We start from the raw sequence: 18827 nt of genomic DNA, 5'->3' as shown, positions 1-18827 counted from the left end.
GAAGCATGCGAAGCGGAGACCGAAGCGAGCGACCGTACACCAGCTCAGCTGGCGAAAACCCCGTAGCCGCATGCGGCGCGGTCCTTAATGCAAACATCACCCCAGGCAGACACAGCTCCCAGTCAGTTCGATGTTCAAAACACAATGCTCTCAACACGCGCTTCATGACGGAGTGGAGCTTCTGAACGGAATTTGACTGTGGGTGGTACACTGAGCTGTGTGACAGCTTTACCCCACACCTTTCGAGAAAAGTTGTCGTCAAAGCGCTAGTAAACACTGTGCCCTGATCTGATTGGATTTCCGCAGGAAAACCAACTCGCGCAAATATGGACAGTAGTGCATTGACTATCTCAACTGAGCTGAGTTCTTTAAGCGGCACTGCTTCAGGGAACTTTGTCGCTGGGCAGATCACAGTCAAAATGTGTCTGTACCCCGTGGCTGTTACCGGCAGAGGTCCCACTGTATCAATAACGAGCCGTCTAAAAGGCTCCGTAATGATAGGTACCAATTTCAACGGCGCCCTTGATTTGTCCCCTGGTTTGCCCACCCGCTGACAGGTGTCACATGTCCTCACGAAATGGTCTGCGTCCCGAAAACACCCTGGCCAATAGTACTCTTGCAAGAGACGGTCCTTAGTTTTCTTAACTCCTAGGTGTCCGGACCACGAACCCCCGTGCGTCAAGCGCAACAGATCCTGACGATAGCATTGTGGAACGATCAGCTGATCGAACTCCACTCCTCTGCGGTCTAGATACTTCCGGTACAGGACTCCACCTCTTTCCACAAAACGCGCATTTTTCCTGGCGATACCTTCCTTGACATTGCAGCGTATGTTTTCTAGGCTACCATCCTTCTTTTGCTCGGCTATCAAAGCCGACCGGCTGACTTTTAGCAACCTATTAAGTCCGTCTGACGTAGGCGCGATGAGCAAATCTGCAGATAGCTCTTCTAACTTTCCCTTATCGGGCATTTCCTCTCCAGTATCTGGCGCCTTCAACGCTACAGGCTCAATTTTATTCAGTTCGGGCGTGCTCTGAATATCAGCTTGCTGCGCCTCTGACCCTTTTTCATTGTTCGTCAACGTCGGCCCCGCAACTACCGCCTTTGCAGCGAGCTCCCGAACCTTTGATCTGGTTAAGGCCTGAACGCTAGCCTCACCAAACAAAAGCCCCTTCTCGCGCAGGAGGTGATCGGACCTGTTTGAAAATAGGTACGGGTACTGGGGGGGCAGCATAGAAGACACTGCGGCCTCCGTCTCAAGCGCTCCGAAAGGTCCTTCAATAAGCACTTTTGCTACCGGCAGACACACGCTATGAGCTTCCACGGCTTGCTTGATCCATGCGCACTCGCCCGTGAACATATGGGGTTCTACGTAAGACGGGTGAACTACATCCATTGTAGCTGCGGAATCGCGAAGCACTCGGCACTCTTTCCCGTTCACGAGGAGGTCTCGCATGTAAGGCTCGAGAAGCTTCATGTTCTCGTCAGTGCTGCATAATGAAAAAAACACAACTTTTGGTGTTGTTTCCGGACACTGCGCCGAAAAGTGACCCGGCTTCTGGCACGTATAACACACGCGCGCTCGCCTCATCTCGAACCGCTTTCTGCGTTTGGCTGCTGCCGTCTCTTTACGTTTGGTCGGACTGCTTTCACTCGCATCCTCACTACGCGTGTCCCCCTTTAATCTCATGGGCGTGAACCTCGGCCTCTCAAACTTCGAGCCAAATTCACCCTTTTGACCGTCCTTAGCTCCGCGAGCCCGACGCGTCACAAACTCCTCGGCTAGCTCAGCGGCTTTAGCCACCGTACAAACGTCTGGCCTATCCAAGACCCAGTAGCGCACGTTCTCCGGTAACCGACTATAAAACTGTTCTAGCCCGAAACACTGCAGAACTTTATCGTGGTCACCAAACGCTTTCTCTTCTTTGAGCCACTCCTGCATGTTTGACATTAGCCTGTAGGCAAACTCTGTGTATGACTCACTTCTGCCTTTCTCATTTTCCCGAAACTTCCGACGGAACGCCTCCGCTGACAGCCGGTACTTTTTTAGCAGACTCGATTTCACTTTGTCGAAATCCTCTGCCTCCTCTCTATCCAAGCGAGCGACTACGTCGGCCGCCTCGCCGGGTAACAAAGTGAGCAAGCGCTGTGGCCACGTTTCCCGAGAGAACCCCTGCTTCTCGCACGTTCGCTCAAAGTTAACCAGGAACAAACCAATGTCCTCTCCAAGCTTAAACGGCCGCATCAGGTCAGTCATTTTGAACAATACTCGTTCTCCTGCACCGTGTGCCTGACTTCCATTACGAGCGCGTTCCATCTCTACCTCAAGACGCTTCATTTCCAAAGCGTGTTGACGGTCACGCTCTTGTCGCTCTCGCTCTTTCTGTTCTTTACGTTCACGCTCTTCTTTTTCTTTCTGTTCTTTAAGTTCGCGCTCCTGTCTTTTTGCAGTCTCCCTCTCCTCAATGGTCTCAAGGCATTCCGACAGCTCGTCATCCTCAGCTTCTAACTCAAGAATAGCCTTTAGCAGTTCAGGTTTTCTGAGTTTGTCTGAGACATCCAGACCCAACTCTCTTGCAAGCTCCAGCAATTTCGGTTTGCGCAACGACTTCAAATCCATGGCTGCTCTGAATGCTGCTTTCTCTACTGCTTACTATTGTCTTGCCGCAAACTAGCCCGGCAGCAACGACAACCACAATTACCAGCTCTGTTTCTGACACTAACAAAAGCCTGGCAAAGCTCAGAAGAAGAAAGTCCCGCACTCACCAAACCTCGCAGCCAAGAGTCCAGCGCAGTCGTTCCGCTGCAGGCAACCAGTCATCACACAGGGCTCGTTGCACTGCTCCCGGATCGTCGTTGAGCTGTTCAGCATACAGTCAACTGCATGTCTTCGCTGCTGGCCTCCGTTGTCGCGATCTCACCGCTGGCAGACAGTTGTTTGGATCGCACCGCTGGCGCGAGTTGTTGTGGTCGCACCGCTGGTGCGATCGGTTGGGAACTCGGCGCTGACGCCCGTTGTTGCACCTGGGTCGCAAGCCCCAAGGGTAGCGTTGGCCTGGCGGCCTGGGGTACAACTGGAAGCATCCGAAGGTCCCGGCAAAGCATGAGTCGACTGGTAACAACAAAACAACTTGTTTATTTTAACATCGCAAAGAGTTGGCGGTCAGGTTGACCGAAGTAGAGAGACGGGAGAGCACTTTACTCAACAGAAGAAATCGGAGCCCTCCTTTTGGCGTCCGGGGCAGCTGTTTTTATACTCTCGCAGTTGAGGGCAAGAAGGAATCCCTCAATAGACGAGCACGTGATTGTACAATGGGATAAGGTGACGCATACTGTCGTAGCGCCGCTGGTCGGGCACAAAGACTGGGAGGAGAAGGTAACTCCTACTCTCGTAGCGCCTTCGGTCGGGCACAATGGCTGGGAGGAGAAGGAGACTTCTACTCTCGTAGCGCCTTCGGTCGGGCACAATGGCTGGGAGGAGAAGGTGACTTCTACTCTCGTAGCGCTTCGGTCGGGCACAATGGCACATACACTCACACACGCACATGAAGACACGTGGCATCGGAACATGCCTGGACGCGCTTGGCGGGGAGCGTAGCGGCGACGCCGAACGGGCCAAAATGTCTGCCGCTTTGTTGCAGTCGCGCCGGCTAAACCGCGCGTCGTAGGCGAAACGTAACAACGGGGTGATCTTCTTTTAGGTTTTACAGAATCCTTTAAGCATCGATCGCCTGTGGCACATGACAGAATTATAGTCCTTCAGTTGGATTATTCAAGGAAATAAACATTACTTGCCCGAGAAATACAGACACATATTCAGTTATTTAACAAAGACACTCACTGTCTTCTTAGTTAATAACTTCGCGGCACATATTGCAATTTATGAATCTCAGCCGGTGAGTTCGCATCGCGTATCCACCTGTAATTAATTTTCGGGCTGATTCCAGTTTCGATGTATCTATTGCTAAAGTGTGCGAATAGAAACATGGCCGTCTCAATTACTTTTCTTCTTCAATGCATAAAAAAAAACGCTTTGTTAAAGAAAAGTAAGGGGAACAAGAGTAGACTTTCTCCGCGAGTTTGACGGCGCACTGCAAACTCACAGGCCACAATTCGCGAACTGCGATATGTGCCCTACGTGAGTTATTCAAGAAGTTAGCGAATTTTCGTCAATTACTAGTTTAACTTGCTTCGATTTCTCGTACAAGTAAAGTTTGCCTCCTTGGATAATTGAGCTCAAGGTACAGAATTACGCCGTCTGGCACTGGCAACCTTTAAAAACTATGTAAAGCCTAAAGATTATCACCCTGTACAAGCACACCAGCATTCCTGCTTAGGTGCTGGGTGTTGGCACTGGTCTGAGAGGGATGGACAGTCAGCATCGAGCTAACGTTGTGCCATATTTCACGGGACGCCATCCCTAACGTCGACAGTTCAGCCGCCAAATTTTACTTAAACACAAATGCACACAAACAAACAAACAAACAAACAAACAAACAAACAATTTCACAAAGGATTTTTCGTTTAAAATCACCCGTGCAAAGTATCAGAAAAACGATTATAATACAACTGTACCACAACATTATTGACGGTAACACTGCAATAACAATAATAATAGAAATGATTGTTACAAGTGTAACGCAACAATAATAGTAACAATAACACAAGTGCAAGGTTGCCTTAAGATATATATTCAAGTTCACTGAGGTTAGTGATAGCCTGCTGAACACGGCATTAATCCGTAATACTCACGACACCATGTGGCAGCCGATTCCACTCATTGCAAGTATAAGGATGAAATGAATATCAAAAGATTGCACTTTTGCAGTGAAGAACGAACTCCATACACGCATGAACGAGGCGACGCGGTATGAAGGACGGGGGAGCTACAGAAAGAGAGCGAAGGGTTTGGTACTGGTAGTACATTTTATGAAACAGAGCTCTCTCATCTCGTGCATCATCGAGATGCAATGCCTACGCCACTGGCAGCGCTCCTCTTCACACTTACGTTGGGACGCGCCGGGTTGCTGCAGCACCACCTGGACAATCATCTCATGGCGCAGTTCCTTCCGACCAGCGGTAGTTGCCTTGCGTGTTGCTTCGAACCAACTCGTCGCACCTGCGTGTAAACTAGAATAGCTGCCGATAAGTCCAAGTGCAACGCTGAACCACGCTATCGCTGTCGAGGCATCGCCCTTAGGGCAATCCTGCCATATTTTACGGCGAGGCGTTTAATCCAACAAGAGGTTCTCAAAAAGGCTATCTGCCTGTTTTTATGGTTTTACGAAAAAGCCAAAAAAGAAAGCTAGGTCATTCATGAAGTTTGTTTTTTAGGAAATGTGTGGAATCACACGGATGTTACTTGTACATTCACCGGCTTCGTCGCGGCACTGAGATTCAAGCATGCAACGAGCGCGTCAGGAATTTGAATAAATGAGACCCTGTCATAATGCTTGCCAATGTTATTTTCTGCCTGAACGAAACCCGGCACACTAGCTCCTAAACACACGAGCACAGGCTTACTAGCTGGGACCTGTTTAAGTGAAGCTTATAGTGAGCAACCCGTCTGGTCGGCAACTTGCCGCCAAGAAGCAGCTTGCCAACCGTGCCCAGACTACTAAAAACGCACTCGAGCATCTCCTACATTCAAGACGACCTCGGTCTTTGTCACAAAGTTGACACAGATATGTCCGTGTCTGACAAAGTAGGTCACATTTTCGAATGCATTGCGGAAGACTGGTATTGTACATCTGTACTGTTGACGTCGTCATAAAGGAAGTTCACCGCTTCGAAGTAGCCGAGTTCCAACGCGTCGTCCCTGAGTTTTCGTGCCTTCGCAATAACTGCTGTAACGTCTTCCTGTGATGACCACTCCAGCCAGCAAGCAGCGTGTACGACAACGTATGGCTAGCATTGTACGTCGCGAACTTGAAACCGCTTTGCCACACCTATACCTCACCTCAGTCAACACCGCGGGAGAAGCTCGCAGCAACAGTATCCTTGATCCGGGCCGTAGTTCGCCAAGAAGTTGCCAAACATGAATCGTTCCGCCTTCTTTTCTGTAGCTGTCAATCGCCCCGGCGTCGGAATGGTTCAGACAGCCATTGCCTTAACGCAGCCCACCTTTTAATTGCCGTTACCTGAACCCGTCTGAGTGGCGCACAATGGTCGACAAATCAATGCGTTTCCGCTGCTTGAGCATTGGTCACGGTATTATTCACTGTCATAGTCGTTGGACGCCCACACATCGATATTATTTCTCAAATTCTGCACGACCACTCCAAAGCTCTTCCCCGCGCAGCTATAGTATACATGTATACATATAGAACGTTCCGTCCGAAGCCTCTACTGCTGATCGCCGCTATACGCCCACTCTCCTTTGGCACAACGTCGTCATCACCGTCTGCTCCAACTCCGCTTCGTGTTTTCGCTTCACCGATGTACCAACGACTCACTGAGCTGAAGAGCCGAGTCGGTAAAAATGCTTATATGTAGAAAATGGTCACAAGAAGGATGTTTGTTTTTAATCACCTAGCAGTCGTGTCAATTACTGAATGGATGATGTATTGAGACCGCAGTCCAATTTGGCTGGAAAGCAAAAAATTAGGGGTTTCAGAACATGTTTTGGGGCTTCAAAGAAATGACATCGTCTTCGCGCCGTATGCGCGAGGTGCAAAGTGTTTAGTATTTGGCATCGGGTACACTATATTTAGTGATATAACTGGTCGTGGCTGTCTGCCAGCCGAATCATATTTGTTAATAAAGTCGTAGTTCGCGCAAAAGGCTAAGCATTTATAGCGATACCAAAGTATTAAACAATAGATCAAGTATGGTTCGTAGTGTTATCGGCTGTATAAATTTCAATGAGCAACTTCTGTTGTAGCTCACGCATCAAAGTGAGCGAGAATGGGCGGGGATGTAAGCAGCCCAATCAGCTCGGTGAAAGCACCAGCTTGCTCAGGGCCCCAAATGAATGCAGCGTCTCTGTTGAGGAGCTTATTGAGAGGGCGCGCAACGTTCGCAAAATTTCAGACAAACCGGCGTAAGCAGGAGCAAAGGCCCAAGAAGCTGCGAACATCCTTGGCACATGTTGGCACGGGAAAGTCTTTGACTGCCCGTATTTTATCGCGATCAGGGCGTGCACCAGAAGACTCGACGAGATGCTTAAACACAGAAATTTCACGACGACCGAAGTGGCACTTGGAGGAATTTAGTTGTAGCCCCGCCTGACGAAAAACGGATAGGATCGTCGACAGGCGTTCGAGGTGTGTCGCAAAAGTCGGAGAAAAAACGATCACGTCGTCCAGGTAACAGAGGCAGATGGACCACTTCAAACCGTGTAGGAGGGCGTCCATCATTCGTTCAAATGTGGCCTGGGCATTACACAAACCGAAAGGCATCACTTTGAACTGATACAGGCCATCGGAAGTAATAAAAGCTGTCTTCTTGCGGTCCATGTCATCGACGGCAATGTGCCAGTAGCTGGAGCGAAGGTCGATGGACGAAAAATATTGTGCGCCATGCAGGCAATCCAAGGCATCGTCAATGCGTGGTTGCGGATAGACGTCTTTCTTTGTTACCTTGTTGAGGTGCCGATAACCGACGCAAAATAGCCAACTGTTGTCCTTCTTTTTAACTAGTACAACAGGGGATGTCAATGGGCTGCAAGAAGGTTCGATGATGTCTCGAGAAAGCATCTTGTCAACTTCGTGTTGGATGATATGTCGCTCAGTAGGCGAGACGCGGTAGGATCGCCGATGGATCGGGCTCGCATCAGCGGTGTTTATTCGATGTCTTGCGACAGATGTTTGTCCTAGAGGGCGTTCTCCAAGGTCGAATATGTCCCTGTATGAGGCAAGGAGTCAACGTATATTCTTGAGCACGCTGGGGAGGAAGGTCGGGAGCAATAATTTTTGTTAGGGCATTCAAGTCTGAAGGGACAGGGGGCGAAGCAAGAGTTGAACACGAGGAGCTGTCACAAGTTAAAGCCGAAATGTGGTAGTCACTGGCCGGCATTATTTGCGCCAGTGATATTCCGCGCGGGAGTACTTGTGTACAGAGTCCAAAGTTCACAAGCGGAAGGCAGGACGTGTTGTCCGAAATGGTAACGACGGTGTGAGGAAAAGCGACGTTATGGGAGAGCAGGACATCCGGATTAGGAGATACGATGTAGTCACCGTCTGGTACAGGTGGAACGGGGGAGACACGTATATGTAGGTAACGGCACGGTGAGGCAGGCGAATATGCTCTGTGGAACATAGCCGTATCGGAGCACTATTGGGAGGGTCAATAGCAGCAGAAAGAGCGAGTTGCGCAACACCAGCAGAACAGTCTATCAAAGCGGAATGTGTAGACAGAAAGTTAAGGCCCAGGATGACGTCGTGAGCCCCCCCCCCCCCTCATTGCGCTAGTACATAAAATAAAACAGAAGTATGATGTCCGGCGACACTCACGCGAGCCGGACACATGCCAACAACGGCTGGTGTTCCACCGTCCACCGTCTGGTATTCCACCGTCCACGGGCTGGTGTTCCACCGATGGACCACAGGCAAAGGGGCAGGAGTGAGGACTTTCTTGAGACGATTCCGAAGCTGAGCATTCATCACAGATACGTGCGCGCCAGTGTCAATCAGAGCCGTAACACGTACACCATCCACGTTCACGTTAATGAGGTTCCGATGTGTCGGCAAGGTCAAAAGAGGATTTTTGCGTCGGGTCGGTTTGGCAGCATCACCTCCAGGTGCTGCACCCGTTAGTTTTCCGGAAGGGCGCGCCGGAAGGAGCTAGGGGACGGTGATCGGCGAGATGGGGGAGATAGGGAGAAGCGGCGACGTGGCGAAGGAGAGCGGCTAGAGCGGGTAGGAAGAGAAGTGTTGCCAGAATTTGCTGGCTGCGTTTTCGGGGCGAACCGACGAGCAGCATGAGTGCCCAAGGATGGGTGGTAGGACCAGGGGGTCGAATTCCACGAAGACTGGCAGTGACGTGAAATATGGCCGATACGGCCGCAAGTGAAGCATATAGGCCTATCGTATGGAGTACGCCATTCGGCCGGGTTGCGATACCGCGTTTCGGCATTCAGGCTGCGGGTGCGTATGACAGTGCTGGACGGAGTGTAGTCAGGCCGATTAACTGAGCAGACGTTGGTCAAGCCAATGTTGGCCAATCCTTGGCGCACGACGGACTGTACCAATGAGACGGTCGCCTGGCAATTGTCGGGGCTATGGTTGGGGTCGTGGCAGGAGATGCGGCTTCTATTTCACGTCGGATGACATGGAGGATGTCATCAGAACGATTGGGTGTGGGCGCACAGCGGAGGCCTTCGCAGGTGGACGTAGCAGCCGTGTTGGGAAGGCGGGGCTGGGCAATGCGGCGACTCTTGGCTTCTTCAAACCGCCGGCATTCGGTAGTGATGGCTTGCACAGTGGAAGAATTCTTGAAGACAAGGAGATGGACGGCATCATCTGCTATGCCCTTAATGACATGTGTAACCTCATCAGGTTCGGACATCTTCGGATCCACTTTGCGGCACAGAGCGAGCATGTCCTAGATGTACGTGACATAGGATTCAGTGTACGTCTCGACACGCGAAGCGAGGTATTTTCGGGCGGCGCGTCGACGTCCAACAGGCTTGCCAAACAAATCTTTGAGTTTCTGTTTACAAATGTCCCAGCTGGTAAGTTCATCCTCGTGGGTCTGAAGCCAGACGCGTGCCGTGCCCCCACGAGGTAAAATATCAAATTAACGAGCATGATGGTCTGGTCCCAGTGGTTGCTGGCGCTCACCCTCTCATATAGTTGAAGCCAGTCTTCAACATCAGTGTCGTCGATGCCAGAAAAGGTTCCTGGGTCGCGGGGTTGCGCTAGAATGACGGTGGGCGTGGGTGCCGATGGGCCCGAAGCATCCTCGCCTTGAGCTGGCATTGTAGATGCAGCCAAGGAGCGCCCGCTACGTAAATTCGTCTTGATAATGATCCCGCAACCTCCACCAAAAATGTTAGGGGGTTAAAAACAGTCAGACGTGTATTTACAGAATATTTACAATAATTATAGCAGCTGAGAAGATTCTAGACGGCGCGCGAAGACCAGAACATCGTCTTGTTCCGACGATCATTAAAACATATTCTTCGTCAGCGTGTCACAATATATATATATATATATATATATATATATATATATATATATATATATATATATATATATATATATATATATATATGAATATTGACCGCGTTGCACCAATCCGCCACCAGTTCGCGAGCTTTACGCACGGCTTCCTCGTTTGCAGGGAGGCCTCTACTTGATCGAGCTGTTCGATGGCATCGTGTACGGAGACCTGATACCGTGGATGGGCATCGCCGAGGTTCTTTCCATCGCCTATGGATATGGTGAGGGTTGCGCACACAACGGTGCATGAAGTGCACCTGTGACGTATAAAGTGACCTGGCGCATTTCTTTTTTTTGAAAAATATGCAGTAGCGGTGAAATTGTGCTCCAATGCGAAACCGCTACGAGAGATTGCGACGCGGCAGCACCGAGTAGCAGGATGAAAGAAGAACAAATGGCTGTTATTGATGTACCTACTTACGCAACATGATTCGTACCTTCTTTTATCAAGAAGGTTATTTCTATGTCACTAACTGTCGAGGACAGTCAATGCGCTCTGGTGTCAATTTTTACGTAGAATGATGTGGGACTTTCTTCAAGTTATTCCCACATCCTTTAGACCAGTGTCCTCCTCTCATATCGTAAAAGGATATATTGTGAAATTTGAGCGTAGAATAAATGCTTGAAGACTCTTCGAAGGAAGTGTTCTTAGAGGGCTTTCAAGCTTACCGGGTGCAGTGTGGGTGGCAACAGCACGTGCCGCGACAAGCCGAACGGGGCCGAACGTGGTCGCACGCGAACGTGACCATTCGCGTGCGGTAGAAAAGGAGCCAGAGACCGGTGGACGACCGTCGGTCACATTCATAGGTCATTTCCGAGGCAGTCATCCAAACGGGAGACAAGTTCGCCGGAAGATGGAGGCTTGGAGTGGTGAGGAGCGGTTTAACAAGGAATGTCGCTGCGAGAGAGAGGGGCACAGAGGAAAGGCAGGGAAGTTAACCAGACGCACGTCCGGTTCGCTACCCTGCATGCACTAGAGGCGAGAATATAAAGAGACGAAAAGAGGGAAAGAGTGTAGAGAGAGAGAGAGAGCACAAGCAACTGCATTTTCTTAACCGCGCTTATGTGTAAGCGTGCTCACTCGGGAAGGAGGCGACCACCATTCACGGTGCTCCTCCGCTCTTCAGGCTGTGACCGGCTGCGGAACGACATCTACTTCATGTTCGAGAAGTATCCGCCATGGTTCCTCCCGTTCTGCTGGCGATACGTGTGTCCACTCGTGCTCGCAGTGAGTGCCACAACGATGAGTCGCTTTTTCATCTTCAGTTTGGTGCATATTATTTAGTTTTTTTTCTTTGAACTGCGAAGTGTTTGTACTGCTGCCTTGATCACTGTAATCGTGAGCATGCATGACGCTTCTGATCGTCATCATCATGGTTGTATGCTGAAACGAGCGGAGCTCCACGAAAGAACATGTCCCGACAGGCCTTGTCGAACGATTAAAACGGAATTCTCGACTCTTATACGCGACCAGAACGACAATCTGGTTATGAGGCGTGTCGTAAGGTGGGAGGGGGGGGACTTCATATTAATTTTTGTCCACCCGGAGTTCTTTAGCGCGCATCTAAATCTAGGCGAGAGAGCTTTTCGCGTTTCGCCCACATGGAAAATGCGGCCGCGCCGGGGCGCGAATCGAACCCATGACCTCGAACTCAGCAGTGCATAGACATAGCCACGGAGCTACCGCGGCGGGTTACGCGAACGAGTACGGCGCAGCGTACGCCTGGTCCAACCAGGCGCAATTGCATAGTATTCCAACTGTCCTTGCGTTGTGGTTGCATGACAGATAACTGGCTGATGAGGAGGCTTGGGTACTTGCTTTAATCCAAGAAGAGTGCTGGTTTCTGCAACTTGACCAAGCTAATTCTTACACGCAGCGGCTGCTAGTACTTTGACTGGAGTCACCGGAAAAAGAAAATGGCCGCTCTCATTATTGCAGCATTCCGTGTCGGTGCTGTTAGGCGCCTCTGATAGCAGTGGAAGCCATGTGCTCCCGCATTCGCGCTTACAGTGACCAATACAGGTCGTGGCGTAAGGTACTCGTTTACGCAAGGCTTTCACCTCCAAAAACTGTGCTTCCCCGGACGCGAGAAAGTTGAATTTCGACATAGAAATGGACGAGACTCTGTGTAAATTAAGCATCGCATTGCCATTATTTCTACCAGGCAAATGATGACAGAGCAGGGGGCCTCGGTGAGAGCGCGAACTTCGCCGGGGGCATTTTTCGCGCGTGTACATTTATTTTGCCTTATATTCATCACGATAGCAACACGAAACTCATTAGTAGTCCGTTTCTGCACTGCATTGTTCGCAATAAGCAATTCTGACAACAAAATTAATCATCTAGAAGGGGGATTCATTATTTGCCCATTTAGCCTCCACTGCCATAATAAAATTCTAGTGACAGAATACCTATTACAGTCAGCTTTTATTGCTGACTGATCTCTTACGAACATTCAATACTGCTTGTTCGATCAGATTAAATGAGTGCCTGCACAAAGCCACGCCTTCGTGTAAGTGGATTGAAGAGTCACTTTATCAAATTTGTCTGAAGCTGTGTGAACGTAACACGCGTTCATACAGGAGTAAAATCACAGGACGTTTCGTTGCCATCAGTCATAATCGTAGACTTCAGCGTAATTTGGGGGGGGGGGGGGAGGGAGGCGTTTAAAATGCACTACACATTCATTTCTCGTCGCCAGTGATGATTCAGAAATATGTCTTATACTCATTGTACCGATTCTTTTTTTTCAAAATACCGGTGGCAAAAAATTAGTAAACGCTGGACATATAGTGCCACCTGCACGTAACTTGAAGGTACACCAGAATATCTTTACTTATACTTTTGAGTTTATATTTTCAAAGTTATCTAAAGAGACTTAATCGAGCGTCAACACTGCATAACTATAATTAATTATAATTAGCGAACTTAATTATAATTATAACGAACTTCGGAATTATTAAATGAAGGACAAGCTAATAAAGTGTTTTTCGAAATGTCCGATTCAGCAGTGTAATATTCTTTTTTAACTTGCAACTTGTGACGCTATAATATTTTGTCGTTTCATACAACCAGTGAAATACTGAAAGCATTTACATGTCCACCCATTTGTGCGCTGCGATCACAGGGCTCTGAACCGTGCCGTCTCGTTAACGTTTGAGTATAAATAAGTAAAACTAAATAAATAAGGATAAATAAATAAATTAGTTAATATGACCATGTAATACATGCTCTGAAATATGTACTAAATGAAGAAGGGATGCCGGGAGCACGGCTTCTTGTCAGTTACAGCCATCTGAAGCAAACAGACAACGAAGAGAGGGAAGCCATTCCGGAAATTTGCTGTCATGTAAATTTAAATGCGGCGATGAGTAGCAAAATAAGAACAAACGCGGACAGAAAAAAAAGACCAGACTGCGAATGGGAGTCGAATTAATCCTCATCATCCTCATGCAGTGTCTTACCGCTAGGCTACTGCGACGATTGTTCTCTCGTCAGCTTACGTGGGCAGCTTTGAGTGTGTGTACGAAATAGATGCAGTGTCTGCATTTTCTTAGAGTTACGAATATTTTTATATGTCACCCGCGGCACGTGGCTCAGTTCCACTCCCTGAGCTATAGATTACTCTCACAGACAGACACTGCTTGAGCGAGAAGCCGATGGCAGTAATCGATCCAGTTCCGAAATTTCGCTAATTATTAGAGCTTTTAAACTAATTACATTGCCGCTCGTATCATGATTTACGAATTGCAGAAGGCAAGCTCGCGAGGCATATCCACTTCGAACGGGTTCTGAGAATGACAACCTGTTACGAGATATGCGCTATCAAAACCTGTCGCGATATGCATTGATGTCGATGTTACCTTTGAGGTTGGATGCACAAAAAGGCGGTTTTGTTAAGGAAGAAAGCGAAACAGTGCACTTGATTTCCTGAGCAAGTAGTGTCCGCCTTAATAAAGCGCATTGCTTGGTTAGTTGGTTCATTCTTGCTTCGAAGAACGAGCGCAAACTATAGAATGGCTATCCCTTGTAGGTCTTACTGTGCCGTCTAAAGTTCGCGCATATCATTGCGCGCAATAAAATCCACCCCTTGGAGCAATCCACATCGATTAGTAAATTCGGGCTATGTGCCGCAGGTAAATAAACAATAGCCTGTTAACTTATAGACTATCAGTTTAGCGACGATTATCCGATTTTCCTCAGGTTAGGATCGGCTCCTTCGTCCCTGTACTCAAACGACAAACAATATACTAAATCTGTTTTCAGCACTGAATTGTTTGTTTCGTTAGTTAGCAAATTAAACTGGATTAATGTCACTGAAGCTGAATTTCCTGAGCAAGCATACAACTTATTTTCTAGTCTGATAACAAAGTCCATAAAACAGAGTACATCGTCCATCACAATGACTCATTGGTTTAGTGCGAGAAGAAATCCGTGGATCGCAAATGGGTTGTTGCGGTCAATTTCTAAAAAAAAAAAAGATATAATGTACATAAAAACTAACATCTCATCCATTCAACACATCGTTACTGATTCGCTTTAAGAAATATTCGAATACTCTTGGGGCAGTGTTGAAACGTGCAAAACGTGGCTACTTTCAAAAGCGCATGTTGCTCAACGGAAGTAACACTAAACGAAACTGGGTGCTTAATAAAGAGTTTCTGAACAAAAACAATTCCCACGCGCGATTATCTAAATTGACAATTGCATCGAACACTTATATTGAACCAAATTATATTGCCAACGCTTTTAATGATAATTTTACTTACACCGAACGCACTCAACGTCCTCTATCATTTCCCCAGTTGTCGCGCTGCCCCCATTCTTCTTACTTACACCCAGTTTCTAGTGGAGAAGTTCATTCTGCGGGGGGGGGGGGGGGGGGGGGGGGGGGGGGGGTCATATCATCACCTAAAACAACAGGGGTGAGTTTAGATTCCATTCACCACTCAAGAATAAACTTAATTAATGACACAGTTTCGCCTGTTCTTGCAAACATCATCAATAAAATGCTTAGGAACGGTACGTTTCCAGCTCCCTAAAAAACGGAAAGATAACTCCCGTTTTTAAGAAAGGTGACCGCGAATGTATAAATAACTACCGCCCAATCTGCATACTTCCATTTCTTTAGCAGAGTAATCGAAAAGCTTCTGTACCAACGCTTAATGCCACACTTAAAGTTCGACTTACTCTCTCCCCATGAGTTTGGCTTCCGTTCAGCGCTGTCAACCGTACTGGCCCTCATTAATTTCGCGGGCAAAATTTAACTTGCTATTGATGATGGATTACTATTTGGTGCAGTTTTTGCTGACCTTGCTAAAGCTTTTGACACTATTAATCACACCATTCTCTTTCATAAACTCGGGACTCACGGAATTACTGGTCGAGCTTTGAATCTTAAAGTTACTTAAAAAGCAGGTTGCAGGTTGTCGCTGTCGATGGTAGCATTTCCAGTGCCAAGTTTACTAACCAAGGAGTACATCAGGGATATATTTTAGGCCTTTTGCATTTTTTATTATCTAACACGGTCACACTGACTGCTTACACTTCGGCACACTGATGATACAACTATATACTCATCTCACAAAAACATCACAATCTTGCAAGAAAGCTCAATGATGATTTAAATAATATCAGGATTTGGTGCAAGAATAACTATCTGCGCATCAGCCCATCAAAACCTGCATTTGTAATATTTCATTCACAATTAATAAAAGTGGCTCCTGTAGAGCTCACGATCGGACAGGAAGTAAAAAAAATTAAATTATGGGGTTTTACGTGCCAAAAACACTTTCTGATTATGAGGCACGCTGTAGTGGGGGCCTCCGGAAATTTCGACCACCTGGGGTTCTTTAACGTGCGCCTAAATCTAAGTACACGGGTGTTTTTGCATGGCACACCCATCGAAATGCGGCCGCCGTGGCCGTGATTCGATCCCGCGAACTCGTGCTCCGCAGCCCAACACCATAGCCACTGAGCAACCACGGCGGGTGGGAGGACAGGAAGTAATACTGGCTACTAACAGCACCAAGTTTTTAGGTGTTACTTTAGAAGAGCATTTAAAATTTAATCTTCACGCTCATTCACTAATACAGAAAGTTTCTTTTGGCATTCATGTAATCATTGAATCCCGTAACTATTTCCAGAAACACATTATTCTTTATTACTCCTACCTTCATAGCCATCTCTGCTACTTTATATCGTCTTGGGGTAACACTTATTACTGTCACCTAGATGCCCTTCAACGCCTTCAAAATCAAGCGCTCCGGCTAATGACTTTTAGTAATATTTTACGATAAACCTCTGTATCAAAGCCTGAATATTCTGCCATTAACAGAATTGATGAAACAAAGGCTATCGCTATTCATCTTCAAGCTTAAACGTTATGACACCTTAACCCATGCGTTTCCACATTGTTTCCTCAAAAATACTAACATTACCAGGTTTTCTGCAAGCGATAATTTACTAATTTCTCACGTTAGAACAAACTACGGAAAATTAACTGCTGTCTTCTCTGGGACATCATTTTGGAATTCTATACCATACGAAATTAAATCATCATCATCGGTACAAGGGATTCTATACCTGCACAAGAAATATCTATTAGACAAGTTATACGAGGAATTGCACTAATTAATAATTCCGCCATTCTTGTTTTGTTTATATTACCTGATGCTTCCGTAAAACGTGTAGATCATGTAAAATCTTATGTGTTTCTATTCTTCCTGGAAGCATAAATTTTGCTTTCGCTTATTGCAGCACCGCTTTGTACAGTGATTTCGTTCTTCGGTTTTTGAATTCATTATTTTAAATTATTTCATGGTCTGCGCTATTCTTTCAGTTGCATATGTTCTCCAGCTTGCACTAATTGTTGTATATTGTCATAAAATTATATATCATGCTTTCATTTCATTTGTTTGCTCTTACCTTTGTACAATTGCGCTTCCCCTAGCTTTTCCGTTAATATTTATTGCTCACATATCCCTTTTATAACATGCTGCAATCTATACTTGATATCTATAGTACTAGGTGGTCCCCCTGAGAGTTTCATAACTAAGAGACCACCGAATGTAATAACATCACTAATGCTGTTATTATGCAGCAAGAAAATGTGAACAAACTTGAACTTGAGATACCCGGCATAGTATATAGTACATATCCAGAGCAGCTTTTAAAGTAAGATAGAGGTTCCGCTAGAGATGCGGGCTTAAAATGATTGACAGCGGTCGAACAAGAGATGCCTGCCGATCCAACGTTTCGACAACGGGAGTTGTCTTCGCCAAGGGAATTTGCAAGATCGCGTTTGCGGGGATCCAATTTACTCTAATTTAAGCTCTTTGAGATATCTGCTACATTGCGTTCCGGGGATTGGTATGCAGTGCCTTTAATGGGGAGTTGCGGTGGTTAGGCGTATAGAGTCGCGTTGAAGAGGGGAACGGGAGTGAGGTCAGTGGTCCGTTTTCTTTTGCGCTGCTCTGAAAAATAATAGGCGTAACATAAAAAAAAGACAGGAAGGCAAAGGCGCCAATTATAAAGCGAATATGAGTAGCCGATATTCTGGTTGACATTAGGAAGAAACGGACCTGGACAGGTCACATAATGCGTATAACCGGCGAAAGACTAAAGTTACGGGATGGTGCCAAGAGAAAGGAAGCGGCACCTCGACGTCGGCAGGGAATTTATAGGTGGAGCGGTGAAATTAGGAATTCCGCAGACATAAGATGGAGTCGGCTGGAGCCAAACAGGGTTAATTGGTGGTCGTTAGGAGAGACCTTTGTCCTGGCAGGGGACACGAATGTGATGACGCGGATGATTTGTCCCGACGAAAGCAGTCAAGTTACCTTGCCGAAACGTTTGCCTCCGGATACATCTCCGGAGCGACCTGCATAAGCTGCACTGAGAGACTTGTATGGCTGTCTTCGAGAAACGCAGTTCTGGTCGTCTTGAGCTGCTGCCGTATTTCTCGCCAACCAGGTGATCGGTGTCAACACGTTCATGCTGGGAGAGAGTCGCGAATTCCGCTACCAGCGTATGGTGCCGGAGTGGACCGGAATGGGACAGCTGATCATCATGGCCGCCATGATGGTCATCGTCGGATCGTTCGTCATCAGCACACTCGCAACGAACAAATACGTAAGCTTCCTTCTCTCCTCTCGGCTGAGAGCTTTGGGGGGGCCTTCGGCGCGGGCGTCTGCGGAAGCATGCTGCCGACTCTATGTATTCATGGCGGCGTATTAAAAATAAACATGCGTGCAAAGCCTAACGATTTCTCACAGACGACTATGACTCAGTATGTACGGATTCACTCTGTCTCTGCATAATCGACATCTTGTAGACAACTGAGTGTAGACAATTGAGCTTTGTGCAGTTACTAAGTGTAATAAAATGCATAAATGAAGATACAGACATTAAAGCTGTTCTTGACTCTAAGCCCATATATCGCATTTAGGAAGCACGCGTGGTTTTATGGGCGGATTTGAGGTTTATATAATGTGTACAGGCGGATGTAACTTAAAGGAGCTTGGTGCCGCTCTAGCTGGTTCATACTTGGCAAGTGCACAACCTTAAGACGGGTAAAAAGACGGCAGACGGTGGACAAAAACAGCTGTAATAAAAAAAAAAAATTGGTAGGGGCACCTAAGACTGCTTGCGTGTGGGAATTA

General features: G+C 47.3%; 1 protein-coding gene across 4 annotated transcripts in view; it reads left to right on the top strand.

The window, feature by feature from the left end:
• The window catches only part of LOC142572797 (sodium- and chloride-dependent betaine transporter-like), a 108412-nt gene that overhangs the window by 22169 nt on the left and 67416 nt on the right, over positions 1-18827 (top strand). For 3 of the 4 annotated variants that reach the window (XM_075682158.1, XM_075682157.1, XM_075682160.1), the window contains exons 6-8: positions 10285-10384; positions 11291-11391; positions 18139-18297. In XM_075682158.1, coding sequence (XP_075538273.1) covers positions 10285-10384; positions 11291-11391; positions 18139-18297 — 360 coding nt within the window. The remainder of the gene's footprint in view (positions 1-10284; positions 10385-11290; positions 11392-18138; positions 18298-18827) is intronic. The other variant, XM_075682159.1, reaches the window with a different exon arrangement.

The sequence above is a fragment of the Dermacentor variabilis genome, chromosome 2 (assembly GCF_050947875.1).
Source record: "Dermacentor variabilis isolate Ectoservices chromosome 2, ASM5094787v1, whole genome shotgun sequence".
NCBI lineage: Eukaryota > Metazoa > Arthropoda > Arachnida > Ixodida > Ixodidae > Dermacentor > Dermacentor variabilis.
The sequence above is the reverse complement of the archived record's forward strand: the minus strand, read 5'-3'. Positions and strand labels throughout refer to the sequence as shown.